This window comes from Scleropages formosus, chromosome 20 (genome assembly GCF_900964775.1).
Source record: "Scleropages formosus chromosome 20, fSclFor1.1, whole genome shotgun sequence".
NCBI classification, from domain to species: domain Eukaryota; kingdom Metazoa; phylum Chordata; class Actinopteri; order Osteoglossiformes; family Osteoglossidae; genus Scleropages; species Scleropages formosus.
In genome coordinates, this window is record NC_041825.1 from 17302911 (window position 1) to 17313573 (window position 10663).

At 41.5% G+C, this 10663-nt stretch overlaps 1 protein-coding gene across 4 annotated transcripts; it reads right to left on the reverse strand.

The window, feature by feature from the left end:
- Positions 1-957: 957 nt before the first annotated feature.
- On the reverse strand, positions 958-10196 carry tdrkh (tudor and KH domain containing). Of its 4 annotated transcripts, none has more exons than XR_001966549.2 (15): positions 9977-10196; positions 8281-8438; positions 7944-8035; positions 7412-7604; positions 7136-7275; positions 6653-6959; positions 6323-6489; positions 6013-6188; positions 5138-5202; positions 4839-4990; positions 4412-4531; positions 4273-4327; positions 2036-2103; positions 1595-1692; positions 958-1319 (listed from the first exon to the last, which is right to left on the reverse strand). XR_001966549.2 is itself a non-coding variant. In XM_018761987.2 (14 exons), the coding sequence occupies exons 2-13, from the start codon at positions 8405-8407 to the stop codon at positions 2048-2050; spliced, it is 1650 nt and encodes a 549-aa protein (XP_018617503.1). In that variant the 5' UTR covers positions 8408-8438; positions 9977-10196; the 3' UTR covers positions 958-1319; positions 2036-2047. The 4 variants fall into 4 exon arrangements, 2 of the variants coding, with proteins under 2 accessions (XP_018617503.1, XP_018617502.1); XR_003797168.1 differs by having other exon boundaries at positions 1504-1692; XM_018761987.2 differs by lacking the exon at positions 1595-1692.
- Between the last annotated feature and the right edge of the window lie 467 nt (positions 10197-10663).

The following is a 10663-nucleotide window of genomic DNA, read 5'->3' on the forward strand; positions in this document are numbered from 1 at the left end:
TATAGCAAATGTTTACTGCAACACTGGCACACAAAGAAATAATGCTCAAGCCAGCCTTCTCAGCCTCTCTGATACCCCTCAGACAAACTCTTTCCCACTGGCAGTCACCCCCTTATATTCCCTCCAAGTCTCCCCAGTGGTTGAACACTTAATTCCAATTTTCCCACAATAAAACTATTTACAATAGACCAATTTTCCCACCCAAACACCCAGTAATGCAGGTCATTACAATACTTCATATTTGTAACAAAATTATTTCTATCATGTGTTGTGATACTGAACATTTGGTTCATTATTTGTTCCAGAACATATACAATCTTCTGACAGCAGCTGCTGTGGAAGTGAAATGACTATCTAATGGGAAAAATGTCATCGTATTAAATACTAAGCTTGTAGATGGAAGATGGGATTTACGTGGCAGTCATTCCTTGTACAGGAAATCGATATGACCGCTAAGCGTAATTTTTTTAAATTAGACCTTTTTGTGAGGCTTTCACAGGACCTAACCTGCGAATGAATCCATAGACTTCTATGTTATTCAGCACTTGATTGTGCTGACTCCTGTATTTTGCCAAACAAAACAAGTTAGGGATAGGGTTCAGCTCATAATTGTAGCTGTACAATGAAGAGCTAGTGTATTATAAGGGAATGCATAGCCTCAAATACTGCTCACATACAGGCACTTAGTGGTGGCTCATAGTGTCATAAAAGCATTTTATTTGAAATGGACTTGCCTTAGTTGTACATTTTATGTATGAGAAAATGGTTAAAAAAAGAAAAAATACAATATTTTTCAAATCATTCCTTTAGTTTTCTAAATGCAAGTACATCCTATTAATAGAGGTGAGCCATTCTCCAGTGTTCAAGGAAGAAGCTCTGTGCAAAAAGCATTGATGTGACTAAGACAAGGTTTTTCATATGCATAGAAAATGCATGTAAACAATGGACAGTGGTGAAATGATCTTTTTCCACAATATTTGAAAAGAAGCATCTTCTAAATGAAGAAAAGTAATGTCGGCTTTGGTTTACTGCTTCTGTTAGTCATATTCAGCGCATACATTCAAACGTAAATAATTTTATTTCTTTAAAATACAACTTTTAAACACAGTCAAAATTAAGTCAGTTGGAAACAGATACAAATACAATTGGAAACAAACAGTAGCAATGAAAAATAAGGCAATGCAGAACTGAAACATGTCAATCTAAAATCAGTTTTGCACTCGATGTAGAAGTATGTTTAGTTTAACAAAATTAACTTTTAAAAGTTTCAGAAGTGAAGGGGGAGGTCAGGGGTCATGCTTGGCCTTCCAAAGACTTATCTGAAAGTTGAAGAAAGGGGGGGAAGGGAAAAAAAAAAAAAAATTATATAAAATAATAATAATAATAATAATAATAATAATAATAATAATAATAATACGTTCCAAAGTACATTCTTTCTCCCCACTGATGAAAATTAATGACCAACAAGCTAATACTTAGTGCTAGACACTGTTCACAGCTCACTTGGATTCAAGTAAGCAGAATGTGAGGCAGTATTACAGATTCACCACACTCTGCAATAGCTGTGAGAGGTAAATGGGGTCAGATCACACACAGGTCAAAGTTGGCATTGCCAGAAAGCAGCAGCAGCAACAGCAGCAGCAGAAAAACGTTGAATAAGGCAAGGCAAGGCAGTAGTGCAAAGCAGGTATGCTGCCAAAAGAGAGAGAGATGGAGTTAGAAATTTAAAAAAAAAAAAAAAATCAATCCATATTTCATTATACATGCATGCAAGCACAAACTTTGTCAAAGTATCTGCACATGGTATAGCTATTGTAATACTGTATGTAGGCTGTTTCTTAACTGTACTCCAAGACAGATTTCCCACACTTGCTCTTAAAGTCAACTCAAGGTAACAACTAAAGCATTACAGGTAAAACTCGAATCACTTTTTTTAAAAAAGCAGGAAGTCATGTTTAGTGTTCCTTTTTAATTACATACAAACATACACACACACACAAAAAAAAAAAAAAAAAAAAAAAAAAACCCAACATACCTGGTTTTGGTTTCAAATCAATTCATCGTCTATAACATCATCCATGCTTCCTGAGATTGAGGCTACTTCTGCAACATTAAAAATTAAACAAGACATTAGTCCTGCTAGAAAGTTGGTGAAACATGTAGAATTTCCATAGTTTTTGCATAAATTTGACCTAAAAGACTCCCCCCCCTCTTTATTTTTTTTTTTTTTTGAAATAGGCAGGGTAACCCAAACTCATTCCATTCACTGACAGTCCTGACAAAATTATCCCCATCTGAAATGATAATCCTAGAGGTTCACAAATTTTTCTGGCAAAGATGTTTATTGTTGGACCATTTTGATCAGTAAATGAATGAAGATGGAAGCATTTTTGTCATTTCTGTAAAGTTTTAAAAAAAAAAAAAAATTTCAGGGCAATGAGCTTTAACTTATCAGAGCTCCATTTAAGTTTTTTTTTTTTTTTTTTTTGGGGGGGCATCCAAAATAATTAGAATAGAAATCACATTTCGTCTCCCAAAACTCATTGCCAGAAGTACTCAATATAGAGTCATGCTCAGCTCAGACATAAGGAAGAATTTATACAATTTAATCTTGGGGCAACCCATGTTGTACATGTAATCACAAGATGCCTGAAACATACATTTTAAACGTGCAATGACACTGGACATACTGAAAGCTTGAGGGAATGCCATGAAGAACACAGCATCTTTTGAAGGATGGAGTGGAGCAATCTTTTCAGGACTCCTTTCCTGGTTCACAATCTCACATATCGTGGTGCAGCGTTTTACTGAAGCCTCTGTGCAATGTTGCCAAAACAGCCTTTGAAGTACAGCACTGTATTGTATTGTTCCTACAAGGTACTTGCTTCCTTAAGATGGAGAACAGAAGTGTTTTGAAGTATCTGTGGTATCCAGCACCGCAAAAGAATGATTCTGCTTCTCAGAAAAAGTAGCTCCTGTCTTCCTGTCCAAGAAGAACTAGAAAAATCACACACACTCTCTGAAATCACCTGTCCCAAGTGGGGTCGCAGCAAACCAGAGCTTAACCCAACAACACAGCACGCAAGGCGGGAGGGGGACACACCCAGGACAGGATGCCAGTCTATTACAAGGCACCCCAAGCAGGACTGGAACCCCAGACCCGCCAGAGAGCAGGACCCGGACAAGCCCGTTATGCCATCACATCCCCTACTAGAAAAATCAATCTTCCTTAATACTGTTGTCTTTCTTTATGTAATCATGCTCTTCATGTACTCTCAGCTTTGTTGACCTGAAAATCTTGGTCATTGCTTGGGTCTCTTACCAGTCTTAAGACAGCCTTCAAACTTACTCCTTAAAATCCACAACCCAGAGACATGACACCCAGAGGGCTGTGTGCACTACTGCTGAGTGGCAAGTCTCTCCCATTCATTGCTAAAACCCTTTGCTCAGTCTGATGACCTCTGCCATCCTTCACCTGCATTGTATCTGAACTCTCTACCTCTTGCTCCAGTTCTTTGCTGTTTTCAAGACTGCGAGAAAGGCTCACGTTAGTACCACTGAGAAAGGAGAATAAAATAGATTTGCTGCATGACCTTTCAAAATGAGGAGAGCATGCAGGCAGGGATGTGCTCTTTGCTCAGAGGACCTAAAGCTGTCAATTGAGCCTGACTAAATGGTGACTACCTGATGCCAATCATTAGTACTAGTAGTTCTAGAGAGAAAAAGCTTTTTAAAAAAAATAAAAAAAACACTGAATTCAGAAGAGGAGTGTTAACCTCAACACAACAGAAGGACATGTCACGAGTAGGAGAGACCATGCAAGAACTTCAGAGCTGAAAAATGGATTGTGCAGGTACTGTTATGCATAAAATCCAGTCTTTATTCTGTTGTTCACAGATCCCCTGATCTGGTGACATCATAGGAGACCATGGGATCAAAAACACTCAGGAATTACAAGACATTAAGTTGGGAAAACATCCAACCATAGTCTCAAGCCTCAGTCACAGGACAAAGTCAAATGACAGTTAAATAAAAAGCAACTGGCTGGGTGTTCGCTCACAAACCCTTGACAGAAGCCCCCCCCCCCCCCCCAAAAAAAAAAATAAATATATATATATATATATATATATATATATATATTTTATGCATTAAACAGTAAAGCCCTAAAGAGCTAGAGAATAAAGGAATGTTTAAATCCCAGGGACTGTGGAGATAGTATGAAAGAATCTACAATTAAAGCTCCTTCTAGGATAGAAGTGGGGGTGAAATTACCTGACAAACTGATGCAAGAGAGGCTAAGCTCTGATGTGACTCCAGTTACATCATCCTGAGGACAGATAGACACACATTAGCTGTTTTTACCCCAGCATAGATGGAATGCACATGTAAGCATTCTTTACACATTACTCACCAACATCTTCTGCAGTGAACCAGGATCATCACTGTTGCCCCCGAGTCCTCCTCCGTCACCCAAATCCTGACAGTGCGCTGCATGGCCCAGTCGGACCAGCTCATCGCCTAGGTCCAGAGACTGCCATACAGGGGTAGAAAGACATGCCATTCAGCCATAATGGAAGCATAAAGACAAGGTTCATAAAAGTGTTCATCAGCCAGGTCAACATTTAAAAAACTTCAAACAAGACGACAGATCCCTTAAATTATCACAATAACTGTATCTCTGTAGAAAAGAAATAATCTTGTTTTAAATTCCAAGCAAAATACATCATAAAAACAAAGTCAGAAAAATAATCTGTGCTGGAATGAAGACATAATGCATCTCTCTTCTCACAAGTGCGCACACACTCCAGAAGACATGCCCACCCTTGCACATCTCTGACCTTGCCATGGCTGTTGTCAAAGAGCTGAACGTTGGGCCAAGAGGAGAAGCCGGAATGGGAGTAGCTACGCAATTTTGCCAGAAGCGGTATCCACTGAGCACAGTAGGTCAAGCGGTTGAAGTCATCCAAAGCAGCCTCTGTCCAGGACTCCCCTGAAAAGCAGCACATCCACACAGTGGCAGATGGGCCAAACTGTGTTCTAACCCGAACCCAACAGTACAGGGTCTTGCTGAATACATTAAGGAGAAAAAAAAGCAGCTATAAAAAAAAAGTTTTACTAGTTAGGTTTAGCCACTTACCTGCTGGACACACTCCAGCTAAACTACATTCAATGGCCTGGAAGGGAAGGCTTAAAAAGTCACTCCTAAACAGCAGAATGAAAAGAAAGGCTACATAAATGTTTTGTCTACAGAAGAACTAAAACTTTTTTAATATTTATATTCATTAAAACCAGGTACAAGAAGCAACATCCATAAACTTCCTAAAACTATATAAGGACAAAACTGTTGAAAGGAATCATCTCTGCATGTAGAGCTAACAATTTTTTTTTTCTTAAACATCATGTACAGGGTGGCTTCTGTTGTCCCACTTCACATAACAAGCCCGCTACACCACCACACCCCCCCCCCAACATTGTCCAGTTCTATGTTAATTTTGTTTAATTCAATCCAATTTAAAGAGCATCCTTCTCACACAGTGAGTGTTTCATCTAACAGGGAAAATTTTTTTATAGCAGAATATAAAATTACCACCAAAGGTTAGCACTTTATGATGAGAAGTTTGAGTGTCACTGTGGAGCAGGGGGGTTGCTGTTTACTATGGTATTAAAAATAGCAAGGGGGACCTTCATTCAAAATTTGATTCATTCACCCATGCAGTGCAAAACTGTGTGCTTCAAAAAAAAAAAAAAAACCATGCCTGCAACAGCAATCTAGACATTTTGTATATATTCTTTGTATCTTTCTTGATTTATGCAAAGTGCAAATGTTCCCACATGAATATTCTCATGGTAGCATAGTAACTGAAGACCAGAAGGTTACCAGATCAAGCTGTATGCCACAGAGCTAAGGTGCTTGCCCAAAAGTGCTCCAGTAAAAGGAGGTCAAGCATTGCGGACCTCTTTGGATAATGGCATCACACAATTTTTAATTTAAAGAATAAAAAAACCCATCACCTCATCCTTCGCAGGCTCTCCGGGGTGAGCTCATCGTTGTCTCCATAGTCAACATAATAGAGACCCACCAGGCCTGACTCCAGCACACCGAGCACTTTGGCTCTGTTCCAGGTCCCATGGTCCCGGTAGGGGGCTGCCACAATGTCCCCCACCACCACTTTCTCTACTTTCTGCTCCTGGAATCACAGATTTGGTCACCAGCTAAACTTAAGTAGGTCACCAGTAGAACAAAAGTACAATAAGAAAGTAGTAGTCATTTTCATTGTATATAGCAAACCGTGAATGTCCGTCTATACATATTTTCACTCACTGGTGAAGATCCATTGCTATAAAAACGGCTCATCTCCGCAGTCAATTTGTCCAGATGCAGTGATCTCACACCCAAGACCTGGATCCAGAAGTGCTGTGGATTCTCAACTGCTGATACGTAAACTTCCAGGTGTTCATCAGGCTGGAAGCTCAAGTCTGGACTAGGAACTGTCAAGAAGAAAGGAAGATAAAAAAGTAATTCTAACATTCTGCCTTTATTCCTGAAGTTTTTTTTTTTATTAAAAGATACCTCTTGACATCACACACACACACACACACACACACACACACACACACACACGGGGAGGAAAAGAAAAAAAAAACCACTTGCTTTCAAACTTGGAGATGTCCTGTGGTGACACTTCTTCGGCCTCTTCGCCAGCCTCCACTTTGGACTGTTGCTGTTCTGTAGACCCAACACTGTGTTGAGACTCTGCAGTTCCTCCAACATATACCACCTGTTGCTGGCATTTTGACCCCTCTGTCTCTTCCTTCATCTCCTGCGTGGGCTTCGATTCGCCCTTCCTGACTCTCCGGCCACATAACTCCGGAGGCCGCCTCTTTTGACGCAGGGCAGATGACTGGGCTATTTGGCAACGTACCTCCTCACTCTCAACCACCTTCTGAAGGACTAGCTCCTGCAAGATATTAGTTATTTTCTCCATTGGTATTCCAGCATTAGAAGGCTGCAGACCTTTGGGTGCCTGTACTTTTTTGGGAACAGCACAGTGCAATTTCCATTCATTAAGGGTAAGGTCTCTGCATTTTAACAGTAACACAGAGAAGGAAAACAAGACAGGGTAGCAATTCTCACCTTGGCATGCTGCACCTCACGCCGTGTTCCTGTAATGAAGATGCTGCCCTTCTCCATCAGGTGGTTGCCCTTGCCTCTGGGACAGCTCACTCGAGCCCCTGAGGTTCGGTTTATCAGCTTCAAGTTTTCTCCACCACGCCCTTCAGTACAAACACATTTTGAACATTACGCACAAAGTCGCCATAAAGGAATGACAAATGTGGACTTTTTCCAAGGGTCACGTGGCCTCTTCTCCATTCAGCGCGAAGGCAAATCAGAACTGTTTCCTTGAATTACCTATTATACGTACGAGAGCAGCTTGTGGAACCTCAAACAACTCAGTGATGACCTCGCAGTCGGACACCAGTTTTTCTAAAGCACATCTAGCTCGTAACACCTGCTGAGTGGAGCCCTGCAGGCAGAAGCACACTGTACTCTGGTCCCATGCCTGTGCCTGCATTTTCACTTGGGCACCAGACTGCTGAGTCACCTGCGTAGGCAGAACAGAAAGAAAAAACCCAGGAGAGTAATAAGTGAATTAACTTTAGAAGAAATCTTGCTGCATGAAACCCTAACTCAAAAACTCTATTATACAACCAACAACTAATATGGAGGGCTTGCGAACAGCACCTTCAGATGGGTCCTAGTGAATAACGTGATGTAGCACTATACAGCAGAGGAAGCACACCCTGCCACGAGGAACACCTATACTCACGTTTGCCTGACTTAACCTGAATGACTTTATTATGCAGTGAGGCAGGTCTTGGCATTGAGAACCTAAAGAGGACACCATCCCCAGATAAGTAAGATGAAGGTGCGAGAAACTCACCAGGTCTAGGAAGGAGCCCTGGTGTCTGGCAATGGACTGGTACACTTCTAGGGGAACAGTCATTCTGGACTCCTGTAAAATCTCCCTTTGGTCTAAAAGGGTGGACAGTTGTTACCGGCAGGTGATCTAATTTATCTTTCTTCCAAGTCAACTCTGGTGTAATCCATTTTTTTTCCCCCAAGTTTACATCTTTATTACATGAGGCTTTTGTGAAAGAAAAACTACTACACAAGGAAAACCACCAGAAGAATAAAACCACCTGAGTTTGTGCACTTCTAAGAACCTGCATGGAATTCCTGTGCCTCTGGGCCAGGACAAGCGTCTACCTCTTACTCACCATTCTGCCTGACGAAACGGCGGTACAGGATATAGCCAACTGTAGCCGCAACGGGGACCCCTAAAACCAGGGCAACCTTTTTCTCTGTACTCAGACGGTTCCAAGACCCTTCCCCGGCAGATGACATCGCTCACTTCAAGCAAGGAAAGAGCTGCTACCTGCAGGATGACATTAATATCACTATAACACAAGTATAGGCATACATATTTTTAAAAATTCCCCATGTATGTGCAACTGCTACACTTGAATATGCAGAACAGAAATTTTTATTTTTTTTTTTTAAAATAAACACAGTGCACAGGCCAGCAGAAATGCTTCTTTTCGTAGCCAAGAAAAACATTACATCTGCAAAGCATCTGTTCCACGTTGGGGCCGCAAGTAGGTTAGCGCACAGGGTTGTAGCCTTGCAATCTGAAAGTTGTTTCTTCGAGTCCCGCTCTTACTGTAGAAATCCTGGATCGACGTACTTACTCTGCACTGACAAATTAAGAATACGCTGCAGCATACACGGGTAAATCGCTGTAAAAAGTTATCTGACAGGCGTAAATCGATTTGGACAAAGGTGCGGGATGAGGTTAACATGTGAGCACATGCATGCAAAGCACAATGCGTAAAAATGTTGCGCTACCACTATTTCCGAACAAGCAAGAGTTATAGTACAAATTAATAATTACACAGCATTCACATACAGCACTCAACCCAACTGCACACAACAACGAAGCGTAAGTGTGTGAGCAAACACACCCCCTGTTAGAAATAAACCCTCTTGGAGCCTAAATGGACTTTCCAGCTTTCACCCTCTCTGTCCTTCAATCCAGAGCACATGAAATAGGAGGACAAGAGACTCTGATTAAACACTTGACAGTCCATCAGTGTCCTGCATGAGTCAGTCAGTCAGTGTGTTACTAAGCAGGTGTGTGCGCACCAGTCCGACCGCAGCAGCCCACAGCGCTGCTTCCGACACTGGGAATCGTAACTCTGAGCGCTGAGTGTGTGAGGACACATCGCATCCCGCGGATAACACGTGTCATGAGGCTGGACATGTGAAGAACACGTGTGTGTGTGTGTGTGTGTGTGTGTGTGTGTGTGTGTGTAAGTGTGTGTGTGTAAGTGTGTGTGCGCGCGCGCCCCCCAGCCTGGTGCCCGATGCCTTCACGTGTCACCCCCAACGATAACCGTATAACGTCTTAGCTAATATACTATACAAACCTACAGTGACAATACTCGTAGTCGATCGTTTCTTCTATTTTTTTTTTTATAACCACAAGAGAACCATGATTCTCAGCTCCATTTCCTTTCGCGAGCTTGGCAGCCTACGGCTACGCCTCTTCACGGAGTGCGCCAGCAGCAGCAGCAACTGAGCAAGGCGGCAGAAAAAAAAAAAAAAAAAAAAAAAACGCTTTCAAAACGGTAATAACGTTTTCCTTCGATGTTTACCAAGTATCCATGACGGACTCGACGTTTTTTTTCGTATGTAAAAATACGGAAATGTCAAAGAAGCGACGCCGGTGTGAGTGAGCAGCCACACATCGTCGGCAAAAGCTGTTTCTCCCGAAGTCACCTTGACACCTGCGACAGCACAACACAAGAACCATACTGCTGCAAAGCCTGGGGACGCAGACTTCTAATAAATAAAAGGGGGGGAAAAAAATTTTTATTTATACCTTTTATTGTGACAAAGTCACCCTTAACTCACCTTACACGTTTGCAAGTGTTCACCTCTCCGTATCAGGTGAATTTATTGCAACGTTCCCACATCGCGGTGCGCGCTCATTGGCAGACGTGTGTCACGTGACCCGTAAAGACCAATGATATTCGAAGAGTTAAGAGTTCGCTGTAAACGCAAAATGAAAGCTGCCGAGCTTCATGGCCCGTAGTAACCATGTAACCTGGCGCGCAACATCCATCACATCAGACACATCAGACCTTCATTTTTTCCCAGTTGATGCTCCGGAGAACCAATGAGCATAAAGGTAATTTTAACGTCATCTTTGACCAGTCTGCCGGCGCTACGGAACAAATAAAATAATTGGTTCTAAATCTCAGCCAATCACACACGAGCTGGGTTTGGTGAGCGCGACCTCTTTGAGGTACAATGTCTTCAGAAAATTTCACGATGATGTTTTTTTTTTTTCTTTTCTAAACATTTTAAAAATCACTGACCTCTTTATGCTATCCCCAAGCAATATGATATGGCCAAACAAACGTCAATTCTTAATAAACCTGACAAAACGTAAAAAAAAAAAAAAAAAAAAAAAAAATAGAAGTTAAACCAACGCAGCAGTTTCAAACGGATTTTCAACGCTGTATCCATTTAGATCATCATGATGGTGATACAACAGGGGTAGAATAATTAGCACGTGTGAGGCTATGAATTTCCAGA